At 36.2% G+C, this 26,955-nt stretch overlaps 2 protein-coding genes and 1 long non-coding RNA gene across 4 annotated transcripts in view; 2 read left to right on the forward strand and 1 right to left on the reverse strand.

Annotated features, from left to right (window-relative positions):
* STYK1 (serine/threonine/tyrosine kinase 1) overlaps positions 1 to 9,721 on the reverse strand; it is a 27,972-nt gene extending 18,251 nt beyond the window's left edge. The window contains exon 1 of one of the 2 annotated variants that reach the window (XM_072424372.1): positions 9,560 to 9,721. The gene's annotated coding sequence lies outside the window, so the exon portion shown is untranslated. Of the gene's footprint in view, positions 1 to 5,997; positions 6,045 to 9,559 lie in introns of those variants that run through there. The other variant, XM_072424371.1, reaches the window with a different exon arrangement.
* Positions 1 to 12,259, forward strand: part of LOC140339604 (uncharacterized) — a 13,717-nt gene extending 1,458 nt beyond the window's left edge. Inside the window, exons 2-3 of the long non-coding RNA XR_011922488.1 lie at positions 7,895 to 7,977; positions 12,147 to 12,259. This is a non-coding gene — a long non-coding RNA (uncharacterized lncRNA). The remainder of the gene's footprint in view (positions 1 to 7,894; positions 7,978 to 12,146) is intronic.
* Positions 12,260 to 18,448: 6,189 nt separating this feature from the next.
* On the forward strand, positions 18,449 to 22,292 carry SYCE3 (synaptonemal complex central element protein 3). The gene is made up of 3 exons (XM_072424373.1): positions 18,449 to 18,739; positions 20,398 to 20,506; positions 21,188 to 22,292. The coding sequence occupies exons 2-3, from the start codon at positions 20,398 to 20,400 to the stop codon at positions 21,343 to 21,345; spliced, it is 267 nt and encodes an 88-aa protein (XP_072280474.1). The 5' UTR covers positions 18,449 to 18,739; the 3' UTR covers positions 21,346 to 22,292.
* The last annotated feature ends 4,663 nt before the right edge of the window (positions 22,293 to 26,955 follow it).

Raw genomic sequence — 26,955 nt, forward strand, 5'->3', positions numbered from 1 at the left:
TTGCTTTGGTCCCGTAAACCAGTAGGATATTTTCTGTCTCGTCTAAGTGTATGTCATGATAGGTTTTTTCTTTTTCTTTTTTTTGCCAGTTTTGTCATTCAAACACTAGTGGTAGACAGGCCATCCATGCTCATTCTGCTCTTTCCATTTGTCTGCTTATTCCCTGACTGGCTCAGAGTTACATCCTACTATATCTGAGGTCTGATCTGTAGACAACTATTATTAAAGTACAACTCAGGATTGTCTTGTAAAATACCAGATGACACATGCATACTGAATAACTACTTAACAATTCCAGTCATACCTGAACTCATTGCTTATCCTTTGAATATGTGTCGTCATATGTTAGTAATTCCTAGGAAACTGACCATCACATGTAAAGGTGATGCCATAGGATGATTTTTCTCCTGTTAGTCCTCAACGCTGCTAAACTCAGGATGAGATTTCCATGACTAGAGTTTGTAGGCAATCAGACTTGGCAACCAAAATCAGCAACACTTTTCTAGGATCACTTTCTACATGCTGATCATTTTTTGTTTTTTGTTTTTAAACATTATGACATTGTGCTAATAGGTTTATAGGAGATGACAATTTTTCTACTGATGTCAGGGCAAAGCCAAATGTGCAGCCAATAATTGTAGAAGACAAAGTAATATATTTGCTTCTGCTACCTGTAACCACAAATGCACTTTGTCTAATCATCAAGCATCCACTGACTATTCTATATCCAGACAATGCTTTTCCTTTACAACTTGCTGTTTATTATAGTAGATAAAAAAAGAAACTGCACTAGAAAATTTCCCCAAAAAAGGTTGAAATTGACTTCAACTTGCTTAACAACCATAAACTGATTGATCTTTTTCTTGTATATATCTTACCAGGCCTTTTTTTGGATTGAACTAGATTTAATTAAGTTAATAAGTTATTTAAGAATAACGACTTGTATTGCTGTGTATTTTGTAAGGCAAACAGATTATTCAAACTAGTATTGCCCAAAAAACAGAAAAAGCACCACAATCATAATTCACCTTTCTCTGATCTGATTTCTAGTATTTTAGTGGTGCGCACTGTAATTTTCAAAGCACAGCTACTCTTTACACTGCTTAATAAACTCAAATGTGTAAATGGCTCATACATAATTTTGTTTCAGATCAAATCTTTCCTTGGCAATCCTGTCTGATATGGCAGTTGGCTCTTTCAAGTCTTAAATATATCATGATACCACCATTAAAATGTTATAGTTGCAGCAAAAATACTGTGATTTCAAGCATAAAGACATAAATAAAATAAATCTATATAGCCACAGATGGAAATGGCTCATACAATATGCAAAAGTCAGGTTCCTTTTACAGTGTAAACAGCTCAAGTGTCCAAAGTTAAACTCCTCAGGATGTCTTGAAGTCTCCCTGAAGACAATTTATCAGTTCTCTTTCAGTAAGCCATTTATATTTTATACCTCATATTAAATGTGTGTACAAGGGACATGCCTACTGCTTATCAGTTTACTCCATGCTTTACTTGTTAAAGTTAATGAAACTGTCACAATGCAAATCTAAAGACATCACATAACCTTTGACACTTTACACATTATGTATGTGGATCTACCTTTATTTGCACAGTATCAGCAGATATTCTACCTGGATGATAGGTGTAAAAATAGAGGCAAGTTACAGGTTGCACCTATAGACAAAAGGAACAGATACAAACCTGTGCTTGAACTCAGTTAAACCCTGATTTTGAAATATTTTATTTGTGAAGTACTTCTTTTGTAATAAAAGAAATGGGAGTAGCTCATAAGACAAGCCTCCTATTTAGCAATTATTTTTCACAATGTTAAATTGCTTCTAACTTACAACAATGGCAAGTTAACAAACGTTAACATAAGTATTAGAAAGTCCAGGGTGGTGTATGACCTTTAGACTTCATTGATCAGATTGCTTTATGCAGTAAGTATAAATACAGATTTACGTCATAAGGTAGAACAAGAAGTAGTATAATCCACAGGTAGTAAAATCAGCAAAGGCATAACAGCATTCTATCCATCTTTATTCTGTTTGCAGTGCCTTGTTACATAAAGTTGTTTCCTACTCTAAAGCTGCGTAGACACGGCAAATATTTCTCGCCCGATAATCGGTATCGGCCAATTATCGGGCGAAAATCTGCCGTGTGTACAGTCGGTCGTCGTCCATCGTCCGACGACCGTCCTGGCGGATCCATGGACGATGGACGACGACCGATCCTAATGAAAGGGAAGGGGAGAGCGCGCAGCAGGGTGCCGCTCCGTCGCTCTCCCCCTCCCCTCTCCATAGAGCATGAACGGTGCTGTATGTACAGCATCGTTCATGCATCGTGCAGTCTTTTCTCGTTGGAAAGGATCGTGAAAGATCCTTTCCAACGAGAAAAATTACGCAGCTTTACAGCTTCTGATTCACAGGGCATGTTCTCCACAAAACAAACAAACGAAAAAAAAAAGATATAAAATATATGCACAGCTTTTAGCATTTCCTAGTATGACGGGAGCCCTTCTGTAAAAAGACAATTATTAAGTCAAATAATTGATTCACCTGGATTTACGTAGGAAAAAAAAAAAACAATTTAAATCTGAAAGATTAGGTGACAACAAACAACTTTTTATCATTTACCATAAAAAAAAATCTTAGCATAAAAATTTCTTATGTTGGACTGTTAACCTTTATCCTTATTTAAACCGCTCTCCAAACCTATTTGGAACAAAGTAAATTAATGTTCTGGATCCATAGATTGTCTTGAGAGATAATTAAATGAAGAATATCCAGGTCACAGGTGTGTCCCAATTTGTCTAGGGTTGTTTTCAGATTACAGCAGCACCTATGTACCCATTAGCTCTGAACAAAGCAAGGATCCCAGATCCTAGGCTCATATTCTAACAACTAATGTCCTGATGTGTGAAACTAATATTGCACTGTAAACTGCTATGACAAATATAAAAAAACTATTAAATGTACAAATAATGGGATTGGAACCTCTGGCATGTCAAATATAACATAACAGCACTATCGTATATCAAATCATATATCAGACTATAAAAATAATGCAATATTTAGAAATTATTTGAAATACTGAATGATATATTAAAATGGACTAAAATTTCACTGTGAGCAAAAGTGATATCAAATAAACTCTGAATATATAATTCCACTGGGTCCATATATCAATGACTATAAACCAAACTCCAGCAAATATCCTAATATTCCTAAATACTGTAGGATACTTATAATCATTATTATTATTATTATTTTTACACAGTATGCCAACATATTACACAACACTGTACAAAGCCCATAGTCATGCCACTAGCTGTCCCTCAGAAGAGCTCACAATCTTTTGTCCCTAACTCATCATCATAGCAATAAATCTAAAAGCAAATAAACAAACAAACTCAAACCAAGGATGTCCTAACAATGTGGGAAAACATTTATACAGTACTCAGTATGCGAAGAAGCCAATAATACAAGTCTGTAGTTTGGGACTTTTTTGGACTCTTCTTTGTTTAGAAGTTGTATGAACTTGATGTGGTGAAGTAGATTCACTTTTTATATTTGTTATAGTGAACATTTTCACCAGACCTAAAATGTCCTCCACATCTTACCTCCACTGAGCTTACTAACTGGTACCAAAATTGTGCCTCTCCATAGAAGCCTTCACAGTGCATGGCTTTCCACCAGGTAGTGGGATTCAACCATCAGGGGTCCCGTATTATTATTATTATTATTATTATTATTATTAATAAACTGGATTTATATAGTGCCCACAATTACGCAGCGTTGTGTATTAAATAGGGGTTGCAATTGACCCTGCCCAGAAGAGCTTACAATCTAAGAGGTGGGGGAAGCAGCACACAATAGGAGGGGGATAAGCTTTATGATTCAACATATGCTGCATAATCCTTGAATCTCCTGTTCAACCTTTGTTTCGTTAGGTCCCAATGGCAAAATATATCTGGACAATAAATATTTTTTTCCTTATATTAAACTAAAACAATAGCTTTGCAGTGCTGTGGCTTTGGTGTTTCAGTAACTAACCTCTGTGGCACTAATGTTGTAACAAGTAAAAGCTTCACTCCACACTAGTCCATTGTGATGGTTTTATAATAGGTCATTTGATCCTAAATGCCTGGGGCAGACCATGACAGTCTTGAAAGAACCAGAGATACAAGCATGTGATCCTAAATGCAAATCTAGACCTGTCCTGTCAATGTTGAATTTGTCCCCACACCTTAGCTAATGTGGAGACATGGAAAGAGTTTAATGAAAACATTGAGACCTACGTTCCCTATATCTCTGGTTGTACAGACTGAATGACATGACAGGGTTCTTTATTCGAAGGATAGCACTGGAGAATCTTCCAGGTCAATGTGTTTCAATGGCATTAATTGATTCTCCACCAGGAAATATTTCAGTGAATGTCAGATTCACTGCTTTATGAATAGACCCCTTAGTGTTTACCAAAAGTAACTTTTGCAATGCATTTTTAACATCATGATTTGTGCTGCTTTTATGACAGGTTTATGTAAAGTTTATGTAAACCTAAAAAAAAATATGATACATTGCAGCTTATTGGTCCTTGCAATGTTGGCTGCATTAGGTTGAAAACAGTTTATGTGTCTTAATATCATATATAAATCAGTGTTATTCTCTCTTATCAGTTATCCCTTATAAACTATAGCACATCCCCTTATGATATAGAGAGAAAAATCCATGGTTTCTAGTTCAAATCAAGAGAGTATTTATATAGCGCCATCATATTACACAGCACTGTACAAAGTCCATAGCCGTGTCACTAACTGTCCCTCAAAGGGGCTCACAATTTAATGTCCTTACCATAGTCATATGTCATTAATGTAGATTATGGTCAATTTTTGGGGGGAAGCCAATTACCTCACTGCATGTTTTTTGGATGTGGGAAGAAACCAGAGTACCCGGAGGAAACCCATTCCACAAACTCCATGCAAATAGTGTCCTGGCTGAGATTTGAACCTAGGACCTAAGGCTGGAGTGCTAACCCCTGAGCCACCGTGCTGCCCATGGTGAACAACCCTACTACTCTACTGAGCATTGTCTAGTAGGAAATAAAAGGCCTGGTTTATTAAAGTTCCCCAAGACTGGAGAAGATAGACATATTTAAATACATAGGTGAACCTGGGAAATGGATCTGGCCCAGGACAAATCCTATTGACCTTTGGCAACAAAAAGCATAATATTTTTTAAAAATATTATTCCAGTTTTGGTGAATTACCCAGGTTCTGTCATGATTCTCTATTTTCCCCCAGCTTGGGCTTTAATCAATCAGACGCAAAGGTTGTTAAAGGCCAGATGAAAATAAAGAGGAACAGCTCGAAAAAAAAAGAAAATGTATTCACCATAGTCACCACATCTAAAGACTTGAAAACTGCATTGTAAAGAAAGTATGTAACTTTTGTAGTTAGAAAAGACAGACTTGTTTCCAATGTTGTTTACATATAAATATATGCTGACGTAAAACATGCATAAATATTATCACACATGACCTTTTAAATGTAGCATATGCCTCAACAAATTTCTAAACAAGCTTAACTAGAATCCTAAGCGGATGCTACACGTGTCAAGCTAGTTCAGTGCTTCGAGATCTGCTGAGTTCATCATTAGTTCTCTCTATTTATAGACACTTCAGCAAAAGAAAGATTTACTAAGGGAGTTTGGGCTGAAAAGTGAGTTATCATTTCACAAGGGAACTTAAGCCTAGTGAAGGTGGTGAAAATTACATTTGCAAATAGTACCCAATAATAGGCAAGGAAATATAATAAAGCATTGTTTTGCTTTAATTTGATTTGATGATCATTTGTAAGATCTCCCTTGCAAGGATGCTGAGGGCCTACCCAAAATCCAAAACTTCAGGTCAAAGAGAAGTATTTCAGCTGCCTGGGGAACGAAGTAAAGTTATGTAAAAGTGCTTTGCACAGATACAGAAATGAGCACTCACCTCTATGAAGAAAGGGCTTCTGAGTTTTCTGATCCGCACTTGAGTTCAGACAGGATGTCTTTAAACTATATTTTTAAAAGTTATTTTCCCACACCTTTTTCCCAGAATAGAAGCCTATTTATGAATAAATGCAAAAGTATTTTATATAAATCCAACAACATTCCTAAACACAAGAACAATTAAGTTGTAAAATATATAAGCACAAGGTAACCTTTTACTATCAGTATGGATCTATTTTAAATTCCAGCGTGTGTTGAGTAGGGGAAAAGTTGTCGGACAGCTATATAGGTATATACATATATATATATATATATATATATATATATAAGACCTCTTCACTGGATACATTCACCTAAGCATTTACATTGTCCTTCCACTCACACTACAAGGTAACCTGTGATACTTCCATCATTTTTTTTCCTGATGCCACCACTGGCCGTGGCCACCCCAATGGTTTCCACTTTGTTTGCAATTATATAAACAAAATATTTAATACAAAATTGTTTTCATGGAAAATTCCATCTGACCAATGTGTTTAATTTTCTCTGAAGTGTCACGTACCGAGTAAATATTTGTTCAGCGATCATTGGTAATGTGTTTTTATCCATCCTAGGCCTACACACATTCTGTACTCTGCAAAGGGCCAGTAAAGCATTGAGTTTTAAAGCTTATTCCATGAAGACTTTTACTGTCTTTTTGGATAGAGATATCAGTATAAACACTTCACTAAGTACTGGTGCACCTAAATACTACCTGCCGCATCCAATGAGCTTCCAATGCCCAGCTTTGAATCCATGGTTATGAATTCGGAATATGGATAATAGTGGCTGCCATAATTAACTAAATAGGTGACAACCACAACAGTTTAATAGTAGGAGAACTCAGATCAGCCTGGGCCTAAGAAAAAAACTGCAGGAGTTTGGAAATAAGTAAAAGCCATTTTCATTTTCCTAGGTTAAAAATGAGCATTTATCCTTGATGTGCAGGGGAAGCCCTACTGCAAGGGTGGGGGTAACTTTTTGCTCTTGCTAGAGTTAGGCTTAGCCCTAGTATGCAATATATGAATCCGGTAAGTCTACAAGGAAACTTAGTTTAAATTGCTAATTCATCCATCACTATCTTTGTTACTACTCCTATACATACATTGCACATATGTTATGAAGAGAAAATTGCTTTTAATGAAAATTCATTGGTGGCAAAGCAATCACTGACATTTTAAATACATGAACCAGGAAGTACCTGTAGTGAGGGTTTGGTGAATGTCAAATGTATTACTTTATAACTATGCACCTTAGACTGTCATCCCAGTGGATACAAAATATTTTTTTGCGTACGTGGGCAATGAATGGGGTGGCAGTAAATAGTTTAGTATTGCCACCAGTTTTATAATGGGAAAACACTTTTATAAGAACCAGTGCAGCAGCACAGTGCCAACTGCCAGAACTAGATTTATACTTTTCTCCCCTCTAGGCCAGTAAATTGTGCTTTCCTCCTTTCCAGGCAGCAGAAAAACTAGAAAACTAGCTACATAACCCATTCACTCTGCAATGGATACTTCCAGAAAAATGCAATTCGAATTACAGATAGCCAGAGGGAACAAATGCCACCCCTCATCATCATAGCACCCTAGGCTGCAGCCTAATTTGGTGTTTTGAGAAATCCAGCCCTGCCAGCTGCCAGGAGCTGCATAGAACTACCTTGTTCCCCTGCAGGACTGAACAAAGCCTTATTGCCATGTTAACTGATACATACAACTGCTGCTAGTGTCTAAGCTTCCAAATATTCTGGTCATGACACAGTTAAAAAACATCTTTGATCCTGCCACATCTTTGATCCTGTACTACTTTTTTTTTCTTGGAAAGGATGATTTTTTAATGTATTTTTTTTTATTTTTTAGTATTATCTGAACACAGAAAATTTGCAGACATCTGGCACAACAAAAATGTAAATCAAGATGATAACCTATGACTAAAGAACAAGGTAATCCCAATGCTACAAAATTTTGGTCCCACGGGAAATTAAGTAAATGTCAAGTCTCTCCTGACCTAATTCAGCTTTCAAAGAAGAAGTCCTTCTCCTGACCCCACTGAGGGGTGCCCTGGCCAGAGCCGCGGACCACGTCCCCCGTGCAAATCCCTGGCTCAGGGAAGTGGGCGGGCTGTGTTTCACGACACATCCCACCCGCTCCCCCACTCTTCAGGGTCAGATCTGCGATGGCAGAGTGGGCGAGGTTATGGTGTTATGACGTCACTATGGGGCGTGAAGCATGTGCGGTCAGGAGCCGCTAATTTTAGTGGTCCACGGGACCAAAAAGGTTGGTGACCGCTGTTCTGTATCATACACATGCAATGTCACTTAGCAAACAACCTTGTCATAAAATTACCTTTAATGACCTGCTTGATCTTATCTTAATGATGTGATTAAGGCCATTTCAAACAAACAGATAATAGAATGGAGAGGAAAACAAATGATCATAAAAACACCTTTTGTTTTTGTTCCTTGGTGTAGTTAGCATTTCTAGGATCCATCCAGCAACCCCAGCAGTGTGTTTTGGAAGGAAGGGCATTTGTGGCCATTAGTAAAATAGCATTGTTGGCATTGATCATTTTTTTTTTAGTCTTCCAGAATACTATTTGGACGCATGCGTTGGTGCTTTAGAACACGTAAAAGGTGTTTGATTTCTATTATGACTTTTGAGCTAACAAAATGTCAAAAATCATTCTAACAATAATAAATCACGTAGGCACTGAAAGGCCATACATTTGGCATAGCAAACGTCCAATATTCACCACATGTGAACAAGCTCTTGGCGGATCAATTCTGTAAAGTTGTGGGCACTGCTATGTAATGTTGATATGGAAAATATTTCCCTAAATTCAAAGGCAAATCTTAATTTTGGGCTATGCTACATTATTTAAAAATCACAATTATGTTGTATTTAATTATTAGAAAAAAAAGAGCGTTGAGAATCCCTAGAATTATTTTCCCAATGCTTCCCTCTTTCATTCTACTGAAAACCCATGGAACAAAAAATGAATTTCCCAAAAAAATGTACTGGAATTATTTCTAAGGTGGAACTGCGGAAACTTTTCTATGAAGCGAGCGGCCCGCGATCCTAACGTAAATCAAAACAAAATGTATACAACTCCAATCAAAGCTAATGTTGCTATAGTATGCTAAACTTCATTTACATGTGTGTACAAATTTAGCAAGAAAATTATAAAAGTCTAAATGAATTGTAGTATTTTATCCAAATAGCACACATAAAATGCACAAATAATTAATTAAATGGTTACATACACCAAAAGAGATATTTAAATCCTTAAATATATCACCAGAGTAATCGCATATATATATAATTCCTATAGCACTGTAAGATCTTTAAGTACCAAGATAAAACCCATACGAACACGGTCCAAAACACCAAAGCACAAGGCTCATCCATTAGGACTACGTATACACTGGCACTACCTGTAATGTTGTACCTGTGTCTGTATAGCTATGTGCTGAGCACATCACTGACTTCTCTTTCATTTTCACTCTTCCCATGCCAGCTTCTTACCTTTTACAGGTGACTGTGTTTTCCTGGGAACCATGTTTCCCCAAAGATCAATGTTTTCTGGCACCTGTCGCTGTACAATCCAGGTGTCCTCTCTGCTAGGTAACTCTGTAGACTGTAGCTCTTTAGACAGACAGGAAGGTCCCAGGATACACGACTGTGATCAGATTTCCACTGACTTCACACCTGTCTGACGGGTCTTTCTGGCTCTGATGTGTACTGACTGGCTCCCCACCCCTGTTCTGTGTGCGGTACAAGGAAGGCTACTGCTGCCATCTACAAGGTGCAAGACAGGACAACTGAATGAAATATAACTCAGGTGACACATACAAACCACAGTAATGAACACACCAAACCCAACACAACTAACTGGCACTGAAAAAAAACAGGAACAAAGTTCTTGTCTAGTCTAAGGCTTAGCGTAAAAAATATTTTACATAAATAAAAATTACCTTAAGCAATGTATACTTTTTGTTGACGGAATAGTCTGTGATCATTTCCAGTGACAGTAGGTATTACCAATTACTTTAAAGACATTACTATTGGTTTTAAGGAGAGAGGAAAGAGAGGTTAAGTAAGGGAAAGAAAAGCGAAAGATGTTCCACTTCGACCTCCCCATAGGAAACAGAAGCAATCATCTGTCGAGGAAAGTCGGGGGGATGGCTGTATGGACCCTAAATTTACACCAGAAGTGAATATTTGTTATAGTCGTGGTTAAAAATCCAGAATCTATACACCTGTCCTTCAACAGCTAGCAAGCGCTGGTGTGTCCTATAGGGACCTTTAGTCACAGGCAAAAATATAAAGCTATGTACACATGTTAGATAATCGTCACCTAAAATGAATGGTGGTACAGCATTGTCCTCAACATTGTTAATCAATCTAAGATAGCCATGGCAGATTGATGAACAACCGATTGTTCATTAAAGCGAGGAACAACCACTGTTCACTCCTATTCTGCTGCTTGCTATTCCCCCCCTGTCCCTATCCATGGAACAAAACAGTGCTGTGTGTGCAGTGCTCGTTCATCCATCTGTCACTGGAAATGATCATGTTTCCAGCAACAATTCTCTGACTTCCATTGGACTTCTGTACGGCACTTATCGTCTGTTTTAGTGTCGATTTACTAAATGATTTTAGACTTAGCTGGGAAAGTTACCATTCTGTAGGAAAATTTCACTTAGTTATTTAGAAGAAGATCTGCTGACGTCAACTATTCATTTGTGTGCAAGCAAAGGTGTTTTTTAATAAACTTTCATCCACGTGATTATTTATTCTTTACAAAGTGAATTTTCACCACTTCCACTAGAAATCCCTTGCAGAATGATGATTATTCGTCTATATACACAAGGCAAATATTTACTTTTTTATATAGTATGTGTTATATAATATAATATTACATGCCTGTAGTACTTTACTTGAGGTTGTACTGCAAACATGCCTGCATTAGGGAACGTGACCACAAACACTTGGCATTATTACCTTAAATGTCAAACTCCAGACAAAAGTTTTTTGGGATAAAAATCATCTGTCAGGTTTTATTCAAAAATGTTTGCCCTTTCTATAGCTGCTTAAGTAAAAGGCCACTTTCATTGGCACAGGTATTTAGAGAAAAATCTCCCCTACAGAGACACAGGAAAACCACAATAAAATGTTTTTTGCCCTTCGCTGAGCTGCAAAAATTGTACTTCTGTCTGTGTTTCCATTTAAAGGATTTACCCTCACCTTTTGCCTTGGTAACTTTGGGATAGGGCAGGGGTCTGCAACGTGCGGCTCCGGAGCCGCATGCGGCTCTTCAGCCTCCTTGTTGTGGCTCCCTTCGGCTGCCGCGAGGTTGCTGACCCCTGGGATAGGGGATAAGGGGAAATCTTTAAATCAGGAAAGAAAGTAACTACTGCCAGGTTCCAGATCCATCCACCTTTTATATATAAAAACTTTTAGAATAAACACTCACTCCCAGATCATAATCTTGTATAATAAATTGCATACCAGTCAAGTACAACACTACAATACACTTCAGCAGTACTGCAGTACAGAAAACGCTGCAGCATCCTGAGCTTGAGACGATCATTTATTTCATGCACATCCATCCATTTGATTAAATGTGTGCTTAACTGTACTCATATGTTGAAAAGAAATGTGTCTATGTCCATCTAACAGCAGCCATGCGGAAATAAAAAAGTGTACACTTTTGTTTTAGACCTTTGTTTGTCTTGAAAACAAGAGAGGCTTTTTGCCAAAGCAATCATCCTACTCAGAGTATGTATTTGTTTAATGATTGTATTTCCAGTAAATTAGTCAGCTACTTTATGCAACATTGCATTATTTCCTGGGATTTACTAATTCTGTTACCCAACAAAATTTACATTTCTACTGTAATAGGACATATTACAAGTTAGTAAAGTAGGACATGGCCTGGCCATTGTGTGCAGTGTTTGCGAATGGTTGCTACAAAAAAGTTGCTCTGCTAGCAAAGAGAAATTTTTTACAAATGACTCTTCCTTTAGACTGAAAATGTTGACTTTTAATGTATGAAACTATATTAGAGTCATAATCATTGAAATGCATACATCATCATTATTTATTTCAGACCTCTGAATTCTGTAGCAGTGACAAGGAATTGTGAGTACATGTGTGTTATGAATGGAGAGGGATAGTATTGTTTCTTTGTTGTGTGCTTTTACCTTATTGTTACTCTTTGAAAAATGATCCCATCCTGTAAAGGCAAGTATACCTTCACTTCTTTTTCTTCCAGTTCAGAATATACGGGTTGTCATAATAACAAGATGACAAAAGATAGTAAGATGACATATTTTCTTTTCATTCTACAAACAGTACATGTGAGACATTGTATTATGGTTTTGCTTGAGAAAGGGCAGGGGTCACATACTGTTTCTTTTAGCAGGAATGTAAAAATTCAAGATACCGTGATGCATTTTAAGGTATTCTGTAACTGAACTAAATATGACATTTTTTTTCTTTTTTCCTTATCAATATGCCTTACATTTGTGATAGTAAGTAGGGATAAGGCTCGCGTTTAAGTCAATTGCAGGTTCTACTTAAATCCTGTAATTTCAAAGAGGCCAAAACTGAAACGCCCTATAATGGCGCATTTAACTTTTAAACTGGGATCACCAGGATTACAAAGGATATAAATGGGGAGCTTTGCTATATGCCAGACCTCTCATTATGAAAGGTCGGTTTCCCAGCAGCCATAGCCATAGCAGGGAAAACTGACAAAACTGCATAGAGAGAGTTTGGCATCAGCTAAGAAACTACACTTTAATGTACTGAAACATTTCCTTTTAAAAAAAATAAGGTACATAAACTTAAATTCCAACTAGACCTATAGTATTAGCCACATTTAGTAAATATTATTTCTTGCAGTATTTAATTGTTTTTCTCTTTTCCCTTCACACTACCCTTGTTGACAATAGTGTGGCTATTTTGGGTGAAAATAAGCAGAAGTTAGTAGCAGGATTATTCCCTTAGACAATAGGTTTGGTTTTATTTAGGACAATTTGGAAGTATGTACTGTGAACTGACAGTTATATCAGCACCTCCCTTTCTTCCCATTTCCCATAGACATTCATTAGAATTACATATCTAATTACCTGAGCTGTGTGTTTGACACTCTATGGATTCTACAATAATCATTCCTCATACTTGCATTTGTAAACAGGAAGGTGACTATTAGAATTTTATGACCCAATTTTGTATGAAGGTAGAAAGATGTAAATGTACTTTAGGCTAGGTACACATGTGCAATAATTGTTGTTAGAAAACAAACTAATGACAGATCAAAGGTTACTCAGGATTATTTTAAATGATTGTATAGTGCACGATTCTGTACATGCTGTAACGATACAATTGTTCAAATATAATCCACCAATAATGTACATACCCTAGATAAGATCGTTTGAACGATGCAGGAAGTGACGTGTACCGCAGAACAATACTCAATCACTGAACGACAGTAAACGATCGTCACCCAAACATTCCTTGTTCATCGGTGTCTTTGACCTGTCATTGTGCACTTTTTTGTTAACGATAATCAATCAGTCGTTATTCGTTTGTTTCCAACGACAATTATTGCACGTGCGTACGTAGCCCTAATTTAGTTTTTGCTACTATACCATTTCCCCATCTTGGCAACTTGCATTCTGCTTTGGGATGTTATATGTTTTCTGTCTTTGTGAACATATTTTATATGTGATTATTTATATATACTGCAATAAAAATTGACCAAAGGGGCCAAAAAGGAGACAACAGGTATTAGCCAGAAAAAACAAAGTCATTTCCTTAATGAAAGATCTCAAAGTGAAGAGTATAAAGGTATAAAGTGGGACAGCTTCAATGTATAGCACTTGCCCTTCTGGGAATTTTTTATTGTATGAGCATTTAAGCATGCCCTGTCAGAATATATGGATTGGTATTACTCTGTGGTTATCTATTGTTAATTAACTACAGAAGACAATCCAGTCAGACCTGTCCTCTGGAATGACAAACACGGCTGCACCTACACAAGCAACGTACAGACTATGCTAAAGTATCACATTATATGCCTCCCGACTTTACTTATACAGGCATGTGATACATGTATTATTACTCTAAATATAGAATATTCATTATAGATAGCAATTTTCCTTGAAAGTATAAGTGCTGCCTCTTATACATAGTTTACAGAAGAAGCAGAGTATAGAAATGAGGCACTCATGAGCAAAGTAGTTAAGTGACACTATTTACTACTAGCAAAAAAAAACAAGCTTGTGCAATACATTTTTGTTATGACAACCTAACCAAATGACATTTAGCTTGAAAGTACTATCAAAGCACTTGTCTTTTTTAATAAAATATCTGTTTTCTGGTATTTTTTCAACTTTTGTTGCTGATCACTGCTGCTGATCTATTGCAGCCTCTGTGCAGCCAAGTCCTGTCTACATGCTTGAATTCCAGCGATGGATGCATGACATTTCTTGTGTTAGGTTTCCTGATAACAACACGTTTGTTCAATGTATGTTAAAATCACCATTAAAGGCTGTATGACCAAGTGACAAGCATATGATCACACACTGTATATATATATATATATATATATATATATATATATATATATGGACATATTTATGGACGACGGGGCGGCTATATTTGCTTATGATGTACGCTTGCTGTAACTAACTCGCCGATAACCTACAGAGGACTGTAACAGTAGCAGGAATGTATGTATATATATAGTTTCCTATGCAAACTTCTTACAATGAACATTATCCTCATGCTTGAAAAAAAAATGTATGAAGGATTAGGAAATATAATACCTTTCATTTCTTACAATTGAGTTCCCTGTGCAAGCTGGTTATGTAGTGAACAAATATGTCAAAGTTGAAAGAATCAGTTGGTGGGTCCCAATAAAAAATGAGCGATGAATCTGTCACTGTAATTAAAAAATCCTGCACTTGGCAGATTCACCTGTGACGAAGATTTGGTGGAATGTAAAAAAGGAAATTTAGGGTTACAATACACAAACAAGCACTCTAAAAAGAATAAACTAAACTAATATTATTATACCCCCAAAACACATTTAGATTATATCAATTTAGCCAAATTACTTTGTTTATCCATATTAATGACCCTTATGATTTACACAAATAATTCTATCCAAAAAAGAAACATACGAAATATACATTTTAATGAAACCTTATGTTAGGAGTGAATCTTGGGGAAAGTTTGTGTCATCGATATTGCCAATACTGTACAATGTTCCTAAATACATTTGACCTGGGGGTTTCAGTTTTATTTTAAATCACATCAGATTCTAAATTCACTGTTTTATTTTAAATCACATTTGTTAAAGTCAGAGACTCATAACTATTTTTAGCACTCCACTCATCACCAAACATTATCTGGCATTATCTACGATTCTCCATTACCTAATAGTGCTGTAAGTCAGCTGACAATGAGTCACAAAATCAACACACTGATGACCTACACTGTATGATGTATGTTTTATGTACTTACTACGTCAGTATGTGCTGTTTTTTTCATTTGAAATTTTTTCCCAACTTTAAATAAATGTTAAAGGTTAAAATGTATCTTTACCATCGGAAAATCTCCTGTTTTTATGGTAATATTGTTCTCAAACTAAAAAACTTTAGAATAGTATGTACAGCCAGGGCTGTAATTAGGGATTATGCCACTGTAGGCAGGCATAATGATCATGTCCTTTTGTTTAAACTTTCCCTGTTTAATCAAATAATTAGGTTTAAACAACTGGGGACAGCATGGGGTCTTTCTACTTTGTAAGTAGAGCTACTTTCCAACTATTTAGAATACCAACAAAAGCAAGGAAAGCTGCTTTAGATTCCATTAACACTAGGCATTGTCCTAACATACCTGTGTAAATGCAGCACATTACAGCTCATTAGGATGCAATGAACTAAGGCTATGAACACACGTGCAATAATTGTCATGGGAAAGGATCTTTCACAATTCTTTCCAACGATAAATGACTGTGCGATGCATGAACAAGTGCTGTACATACAGCACCGTTCTTCTCTATGGTGAGGGGAGGGGGGGAACGATGGAGCGGCACCCCGCTGCTCTCTCTCCCCCTTCACTTCTATTACAATCGTTTGTCGTCCATCGTCAAAAAGGAGATAAAGTAACAGAAATGTTAATAATATCCTACTCTAAAATGAAAACACTTATATATGAATTTATGAAAATGTTTTAAATATTTTATTATTATTTCAAGTGACTAAAGTCATAAGGGGGCTGTGCCATTCACTTTCTGTTGTGACTACAGGTCAGGGCATGAAATGAAGGCTCTTAAAAGGGGGCAAAGTAACAGAAAACTTAACAATATCCTACTCTAAAATGAAAACACTTATTTATAAATGAATGTATATATTTATATATCAATGTATGTATGTTTTATATATAATGTTATATATTATTATATATATAAAAAATCCTTGATACATTTTATTTAGTTATGTTAACATTCTGGGCCTCCTGGGTTTGTTATGGTAACTGCAGCTTTGGCCAGCAGGTGGCAGCATATTGCAAACACTGCACTGTCAATAGGGAACATCTAAGAGAAATTTTATTTAGCTGGAGACAAACCAGACACCTCTCATACTAGAGTATAAAAATAAAACATTGAAAGTGGGTAAAAATCATTAGAGAAAGTAAACACTACATGCAATGGTTGACTTAAGCTGAGCTTTTTATTGTACTAAGTCAGAAATTAAGTTAGTTGGTTGTAAACAATTAGTAAAGCCACCTGTAGGCAACACCGAGAGCCCTCGAGCCTTGTGTGCCATAAAGCCTACCAGCCATGCTGTTGTATGTGACTGGAGGGGAAGTCGGAGAAAGAGCCCAGCATTGGTCTATCTATTGGGACAACATTAACTCATATGTGGCCCCAAAAAATAACAGACACATAAACCTGGGAATGAATCCTGACCCGGTCATATCATCACTTCTATAAGAAAAATCAATGTCCACAAAAACCCACTGACAGTACCATACAATGGGCATTTTATGTATTTAGATACTTCATAATAATCCTGACGGACATTTTTAGGTTCATTTGATGTTATGGAATGAATAGGGGCCATTTATGGCACTCCAAACAACAATGCCATATGTTGGTAATACATACTTTGCTTAGCTGGTCAACTTGGTTTAAAGCAGAACTGTTTCAATTAAAAATAAACAGGGATGCATTTAATATTGAAATAGTGTTATCCTCTAGTGAACTGTAATGTTAAAGTGATAAAAGCATTTTAGAATTCCTATTCTGATAATAGAATAAAGTATAGAAAATGTTATAGATAGTTACAACATGCATCAATATGTATTTACAAGAATATATATTTGTTTTTTCCAGAATTAAACAAATTAAAATTTTGCTGAAAGTCCACAAATGGGTATTTACTAGGGGTGCATTTTGATTCATATCAATACACAAATATAATTTATGGTAAGGCATTCAGGTTACTTGTGGATGCTGACATAGTCTGTTCGGTCTCACTTGAGGATCCACCATTAGATAAATGTGTACCAGTGTTTGTGTCAGTTTTTGCTTTTACGTAAATTGGTATACATGGGTTACAACCATTGTTTCACCTAACTAGAATATAAGGCAGAAAACTAGTAATATTTATTGATATTTAAAGTTCTATGCACCCTGCAAACAGGAACCGCAGCTTGTGCATGCAGCATTGGTGTGCTCTTTAGCTATTCAGCATGAAGGTTGCAATAGTGGGGTTTGCATACATCTGCGCCCCTATACAAACCTGGTTTCAAGCATACCAATTACCTTCATGGCGACGTCCAACTTTCTTTTTACTAAAGCAGGCTTATTTTCTAATGAAACCCTTTCTACTCTCTTTACATTTATAATACAGAGTCCATTTTATTTCTGTCTGTGCTGCTACTAAAGAGATTCTTTTATTTCTTTTTGACCACCATCGCTGGGACAGAACATTTTAAGGTGTCACCCAATTAAAATTAGAGGGGACATGTTCAAATCAAGACATTTTTTCCAGTGACTAATGTCATAAGGGGCTGTGCCATTCACTTTTTGTTGCAACTACAGGTCAGGGTATGAAGGGAAGGCTCTTAAAAGGAGATAAAGTAACAGAAATGTTAATAATATCCTACTCTAAAATGAAAACACCTATATATAAATGTATGCATATTTTTATATATATAAAATTATTTTTTCCAGTGACTAAAGTCATAAGGGGGCTGTGCCATGCACTTTCTGTTGTGACTACAGGTCAGGACATGAAGTGAAGGCTCTTAAAAGGTTGCAAAGTAACAGAAAACTGAACAATATCCTACTCTAAAATGAAAACACTTATTTATAAATGAATGTATATATTTATTTATCAATGTATGTATGTTTTATATATAATGTTTTTATTATTTTATATATAAAAAAAATCCTTGATACATTTTATTTAGTTATGTTAACATTCTGGCTTCCTGAGGTTGTTATAGTAACTGCAGTTTTGGCCAGCAGGTGGCAGCAGATTGCAAACACTTCACTGAGAATAGGGTACATCTGAGAGAATTTTTTATCTAGCTGGAGACAAACCAGACTCCTCTCATACTAGAGTAAAAAAATAAAACATAGAAAGTGGGTAAAAATCATTAGAAAAGTAAACACGACAGGTAATGGTTGACTTAAGCTGAGCTTTATATTGTACTAAGTCAGAAATTAAGTTAATTGTAAACAAGAAGTATAGCCACCTGCAGGCACCACCGACAGCCCTCGGGCCTTGTGTGCCCTAAAGCCTACCAGCCATGCTGTTGTATGTGACTGGAGGGGAAGTGGGAGAAAGAGGCCAGCATTGGTCTATCTATTGGGGCAACATTGACATTAACTCACATGTGGCCCCAAAAAATAACACACATAAACCTGGGAATGCAGCAAAGAAAAATCAATGTCCACAAAAACCTACTGACAGTACCACACAATGGGCATTTTATGTATTTGGATACTTCATAATAATCCTGACAGACATTTTTAGGTTCTAGCTGTGACAGTCCTTCCTATACAGAATAATAAAAAAAGAACTTTGTGTATGTCCTTGCTGCACCGCACTACAATACGTCTGTCAATCAATCTGTAATTTATTCGGTGATTGCTGGATAGCATTAGCAGCCCACTAATTGGTTTCACTTGATACCTAGCAATGTCTTTTAGACTGGTTCACAACCTGTATATTGTGGTAAAAATGAACGTTTTTACACACTTTACTGCAATGCACAATAATGCAATATCATCCATTTAGAATGGAACTTCAAAGCACCTTGCAAATACAGGTAAATACATTGTGCACTAATCTTTCCGCTAGAACTTTACCCAGACAACCCCATCCTCCCCACAGTTCCATACATACCAATATCAGAAGGACTGAAATCCTGCATTTGTTTACATTCCCCTGCAAACATTTTTTTTTATAGTTCAGCCCCATTGATTTTTAAGGGTTGTTTCTTGTCTAGGTGGAAGAGCCCCTTAGAAGTCTAGAAGTCTATGGGGCTGTAGTGCTCAGGAACGATGGATCTCCTGCACACATGCATTGACTTCTATAGGTTTCTTGTCAAGGTAGAAGAGCCCCATAGAAGTCAATGGGGTTGTAGTGCTCAGGAATTGGACAAGTAACTGTAATCAAGTCTGTACTGAAGATATTTATATCTTGGTACTGAGAGAGACTGTGGGTTAGGGGTAATGATGAGAAGTTAAGACGGGGAAAGATAGGTGGATATTGTCAGAAAAAGACATCTCTTTGCTCAATGCAAATGATCATGTCACATAATGCAGGTGATGGTGCATTCAGTAACAGATGTATTTGTAAGTTTTTTACATGCCTTCTATTATCTTTTACAGCTAAAAAAAAGTTCAATTTCTGGGACCTGACTCCCCTTACCATACTCCACTACCATTCCATTGCTCAATTGACCTGTATGGATGTCCAGTAACACAATTAAAGCTTAACCAAAGAGGGCCTCCAAAGGGTATGTGCAGTTCCCCCCAATACACTCCTAGCCCACTTCTGGTATCTGTAAGATAAAGAGGATGAAGTTGGGTGCTGGAATGATGTAACTTATAGCATGGAATTTACATCATCAGTGGCCATTAATTTGTTAAAGGAGCAAGCACTAGATAGCTTGGTGGTGCAGCACAGGATAGCACTGAACTGATAACACTGGGGAAATACAGAAGTGACTCTGCCATAATGTACATAATATATCTGCCATAATATACATAATACATCAGTGATATAAGTGAATCAAATGCATGGTATTTAAACATCACTTCCTTCAAGATGGCTGATTCAGAATCTGATAAGAAGAGTTGTGAAGATGTGTTGAAGATGTTACAGGATCTGAACAAGGATCTAGAGCAAATGTTAGAGCAAATGGAAAAGATATCAGGTAAGATATATAATGTATGTAGGTCATGTTCCATTCTTAAAAGGTAATACCTTCATGTTATTACCTAATACACAAAGTAAATATTGATTGAATTTGTTCCTATTTTTGTCAAATACTAATAACATTGCACAGGGCAGTGGCATAGGAAAGGGGTTGCAGAGGTCACAGATTTGATTGGTCCCTTAGCGCCAAAGGACCAGTGAGGGCCCTTCTGTTACCAATGTGAATGGGATGTTAGCATATTAATATGAAATGTTGCTAGATTCTAATTGGAAAGTTAGAATCCAGAAGGATCAGAATATGTAGATTGTGATCCATTTTTTATAATTGTCTAACAATTGTCTCTTCATTCTCTATTCATCTATCCACATGCTCTGCTCTCCCAATATATGGATGTCACATGTGGGAAAGATATGGGCTTCCACTGTACCCAGCCCAGAATGCAGCCCTTTTACCATGACCAAGAGGGAAGAAGGGCAGTTAAGTGGCTATTTCCCAATAATCCAGCCTGGGCACTGCATGTGTGCATTGATTTGCACCCACCCGTCACCCTCTGAGGGTTGTATAACTGTACTCAAAACATGCATTGTTTCTCAAAATCTTCCATACATTAGAAAAATGTAGATTTTCCTCTCTATAGAGATACCTATCCTTGAAAAAAATTTCTGTGCTTCCAATTAGTTAAAGCTACATGCATGGCGTATGACATGGTGGCAGCACGCAGCAATCCTGCCATGGCTGAAAAAGCGAGAAGACTCAATGAAGCCTTCCAGAAGTGTCTGGAGGAAGTGGAGAAAAACTGGAAAGAGACGGTGGAGGAGGCCAAGCTAGCACCATAGAGTCAGAATGCTGAAAATAAAACACCTCTGTTTTTCCTCCTAAATCTTAAAACTAATTTATATTTAGCAAATCTCTATTTGTTTTAAATGAGTTTAATGTTTCTTTAGTTTAGAGTATACAATATACCTTTACACAGTAAGCTAAGTGTAAATAAAATAGATTAAAATTGAGAAAGGTGCCATAAATATTTATTTTTATAATAAGTGTGACCAGTTCATTCCAGTCACCTTATGTGGAGCCCCATTGTCATGTGGATTAATTATCTCCCCTATCTAAGCAGTGTCTCATCCTGGTATTGGGTTTTGCTGTGTGATACTCATGGATCGCTATTGTCAGGAATGTATCACTGTCAACTGGTAAAATCACTTGCATGCTGGAGTGCAGTTCTCTATTTAGGTCAGCAGATGGCGTGGACACACTCAGTACAGGATCAAGGCATGATATTAGGTGTGCTGGAGCCACTGGTCCACTACATCCAATTACATGATGCATTCTTGTTTGATGTTATTAACTTAACTCATAATGGTGAGTCTAGGGATAACCTACACAGTCCCAGAAGATAATATTTATGTAGGGAAAATATAGATAGGATAAAAGTAATCCTTTTTTTACCTAATCCAGTTAATAAAAGCCAATCATCAATAGGTTTATGCAAGAATACAAATATTCAAGCTTACATTATTATACTTTGGGAGATAATTTATAATATACTTAGATTTATCTTCCTATTTATATTCACTTGAGGATTCTGAATTTGATATCTTAGCTATGATGAGATGCTGCTGTGATAATTGCCTAATCTTAAACCCTGCACCCTCAAAAGCTGAAAATAACATGTGAAGTCAGGAAGTTCACAAAGGCAGCAATTCTGAAACCTCAGGTAATCCCCGACCATCTGGCAGAAGCTGATAATTACAATCCATATTGAGTAGATAAATAGGAGGGTAAATATATACTGTCCATAAATTATCCTGAAAATTTAGATTGATGATAATACTGATGATTCAGCACAACAAGTCTAGGTCTTTTGTGAAATCATTTGAATAGATAAAATTTATTATCTTTTCCCTTTGTAATTCAGGTGAAACATGGCAAAATGCGTTGGGATATACAGGTTATTTGTGTCTAGCACCAATATTCCAGTCCTGTGAAATTGAAACAAGACTTGGGATATAATATGGTCTATGTTCAATATAATTATGTATGAATCAAAATAGTATCAATACAAAATTAAAAATTTCACCAAAACACATGAGCCTCAAACCTCTTTCTTTTGACTCTTCACACAATATTCATTCATTATTAAGACATCATCATACTGCTGCTGGAATCTCCAGGATCTGAGCGGATCCTGCTGCTGGACAGCCATTGAGAAATATTTGTGTAATCTGTGTGACTACAGAGGACATGATTAGCGAGTTAGGAGAAGGACCTCGCTGGGGGGCACACCGGCCAGGTAATTTTTCTGCGGACCACCAAAATTCCGGCTGGTGACCACTGATTTAGAAGAAGACAGTTTACTCAGTGGACCTGATTTATTAAAGGTCTCCAAGGCTGGAGAGGATACACTTTCATCAGTGAAGCTTGGTAATCCAGCAAACCTGGAATAGATTTCTGCAAAGTAATTCCAGGTTTGCTGGATCACCCGACTTTACAGATAAAAGTGTATCCTCTCCAGCCTTTGTAGAACTTTATTAAATCAGGCCCAGTATATTATGTCACCACAGTTTTAGGGGAGCACTTATGGCATACATATATTTAAAGAAAACTGTTTCAGTAATTCATTTGTTTGTGGGAGGGGTACCACTGGCCAAGGCACAGCTTTCATTTTTCTTGCAGGGGTCCATATATTTTATATGATCCTTCCTGCACTATTTTTGGCAACACAAAGTACCACAATGCATAGAGCAAGTGCTAAGAGTGCTCCATAGTTTGTATATACTGTATATGATTGTTGCTTTTAAAAATGAAGATAAAATCTTATATACAGTGTGTTATTATGCATTAAAGCAGCATTATTTAAAATGTGTTTCTGTAATGCAAAATTGTGAAATCATTCTATTACTTTTGCCATAGTATTGTCATGGCTAGACAATAATTCCTTTACTGACATTATTTTTAAAAAAATTTGTACTACATAATCATATTTTATTGTTTGTGTTGTAGTATATAATGTTATACATTTTTTAATATGGCATGGTATGTCTGCTCTCCTAGTATAGCAGGTTTGACATAGAAGATTTCATAGAATGATGATAAAGTAAATATTTGCCTGGTATAGGTTTCACAATCAATATTTACAGTTCATTGTGTTTCCTGGAAACTGTACTGCAGGCAAACCCTTACTTTTGCAATGTATTATATGTGTGCTTATAAATACAGTTTCTGACTGCTTTGTATTTATTTGATAGAAATATCAAACAAATATCACATATGGCAGTCTATGCTTTTACTGTATAGACAGCAAGTGACATGACTATGGACTTTGTAAAAATATGTTGGCACTATATAAATACTGTATTATAATAATAACAATAACTAAAATAAAAAGCAAAACTAAAAAGAACAAACCAAATGAAAACAAGGTCCAGGCCATATACTCACAAGGGGCATGCATGTAAAAACATGTGTAAAGGTTTTTCACTGACATTTATGGGTTAAATTACAAGCTTCATCTTTTTCATGCTTTGGCCCCAAGTCACACATTTTCTGAAACCCCAAAATGTTTCTGAATAGGCCCTTTTTGTAGTCCTGACTTACATACTGTGCTGCTGTGCTAAGGAAATACATTTTTTATACAAAAATATATTTTTAGCTACCACTCACAGTAAACCACACTAAATAAATGCTTTAGCTTATTGGAAAAGCTAGCAATGTGCAAATATGAAAAAGGACTGGCACTTACGTTCATAGCATCATCTTTTAGTTTTGTTGGTTAAACACTTACCTTCTTTTCTAGAAATTTTAACCAGTTTTTATTGCAAAGACCAACCTAAAATGAACAAATTGTGACCAGTAGTAATAAGGAACTGAAACTGTCCCTAATAAGTTTATTAATTATTTTTAGTTGTCGATTGTTAGCTTTTTGAAAATGGGTATAATTTCTAGGAAATGGTATGAATCTGTAGCAGAACTAGAGTAAAGTACCCAAACTATTGGCAGAGCCCTCAACAGGGATGCAGAATGGTACTCAACTGAATAAATTACATTTATAAATAAAACCTAGCCAAGGGAAATGAGTAATAATCCATTTTTTTTTCAGAAAAATGTCCAACTTTTCCAATAAGGTAAGTCTGCACTGAAAGAAATATGCTTGCCTAGTTCTAGTTTCCTGGCAAGCTTTGACTTTATACTTTGATCCACATACCCAGAATAAGCATGCAACGTTTACCTAGTACAGTCTGAACCTATGATGTTTATATGTTCCAGGTTAGTCACACAAAAATCCACAAAAAGTCCTTTGAATCAGCATAACAGCCAGGCAATTGGCATCTTCAAAAAGAGAGATCAGTAATGTCGGCCTTTATCATTCCAAACAAGGTTCAATTTAACAAAATAAATTAAATACTCATTTTTTGCACAATAATAATGTGTTAAAGCAGACTTTTGTAACTAATATAGGCTGAAAACAGGAAAGACGTAATGCTACATTATAACTTAAGACTTTTGTTTAAGAAATGAGCAACGCTTAATTTTACATTAACAAAAAACTGCTAATATGTAACTGTAAAGTTAAAATTTTATTGCATTTTAAACATTCAGTGAAAGTAGTGATATAGCTAGGATTGAGTAAGACCTGGGACACCCAAGGGCAGACAAAAGGAGTAAAGATTATGCTGTGGCAAAGAGTGGATGTGGTCAATCCATACCCTACGGGAGTGGAACAGTTTAAGGGGAGTTAAAGGGGAACAGTTATAATGAAAGATGACCTAACTGATGTTTGGAGGATGTAATTTACAGCTCAGGATAAAGTGCAGGAATCAAAAGTATATCGACACACACAGTTACACACTGATACAAACAGATACATACCATGGACACTAGGCAAAAGATAGGGAACCCATGTCTTGGGTATAAAAAAAAATGTAGAAAATTATCGCATCTATAGCTATCAAGGCCACAGAGTGAAAGTGTATTTTGACTTTTCAATTAAAAATTGTGGCAGACTACGTTCCCACCTGGGCCTTCCCACTAGTCACTGGGACCATTTTAGTAAAGGTAGTCATGAAAAAATACTTTTTCCTAAATGGGATTAAAATGTTCTACAGAGCCTTCAGCACTGAATCAGCAAAAAGTAGGCTTTCAGATGTATACCTGACTACTCCTTGTTTGATGCATTACCCATTGTACTGAAGATGATCCAAAACACAGAAGAGTGGGAAAAACAGATCTGACTGATCTTGTGTACATTACACGCTGAATTGTAGAATGATAGGAAGGCTTTAAAGGTAAGAGTATTAAAGCTAAACTCGTACAGAATGGTTTAGCTGCCTTTATCTGTGGATCTACCAATGGTTCTGCCATGTGGCTTATTGCAAGTAAACACTATTTATACATATTTTATCACTTTTATCATATGCTTACTTTGAATTGCACAAATTATAGGTTAACATAAAAATAACTTACTGTTTTTTTTATTATATATTTACCTTATATATTTACAAATATACCTAACAGGGCACCTGCATTTTTTTTTTTGCAGACTAGATTTCAAGATGTTGTAAATAAAGGTTAAAGTAGGCATTGTATGTTGTCTGCTTTTAGCTAGGACCTTTTGCATTTAAAATTAGATATATTTTATGATAATACTCTTTTTATGAGTATACTTGTACTTTTAGTTTGATGGTTATTAACATGTCAAGTTACAAATAGATTAAGTCATTTATTAAATATCAAAAAACACGCAATATCATTTGCACATATATATTTTTGCTTATTATATTTCATGACAAAATAATTAGCAACACAACAAAAGAAGATTTGCAAAATAAAAACAAAAATCACAAAATTAGGGTTAAAGCTGTGTAATTGTTTTGCATTGCTATAGTGAAAAGGTTCACATTGTTACAAAGTTGGTAGTGATGTTGTTTCAATGCTGACTAAATGCTATATTTACATTGAGTACTACAAACATGCTTTTCCCTTGCAGTGAAGAGCAATACATTGCTTTCAAGCCCAACTGAACTGTTAGTTTCAGGCAGTTAAGCATAGTCCATGAATCTAAACAAAAGTAATGCAAAGTCTTACAGTTTGTTTTCTGTAGAAAGTAACCACAACCTGACTCTGTCGGCATGCTGTAGAGAAGGGCCCTTTCCTTTTTGTGCGGATGCAGTGGTCTCTGTGCATATGTCTAACATGGCATAGAGCTCTCCAATAAAGTAAGGAATGAAGTAAGGAACAGGAGCAAGGGATGTTTTGAATTTTCCAAAGAGACTTTTGCTTTCACAGAGGGAGTAAGGGTTTTTCTCTGCAGCACGTGGACAGGATTTTCAACTTAGGCTGAGACTTTGGGACTTAAAACATCTTTTGTGGTATTGTATATTGAATGTATTTAGCTGATATACATGGGTATATGTTCAATTGGGATTTCCCCTATTAGTGTATATTTG

Source organism: Pyxicephalus adspersus, chromosome 10 (genome assembly GCF_032062135.1).
Source record: "Pyxicephalus adspersus chromosome 10, UCB_Pads_2.0, whole genome shotgun sequence".
Classification (NCBI taxonomy): Eukaryota; Metazoa; Chordata; class Amphibia; order Anura; family Pyxicephalidae; genus Pyxicephalus; species Pyxicephalus adspersus.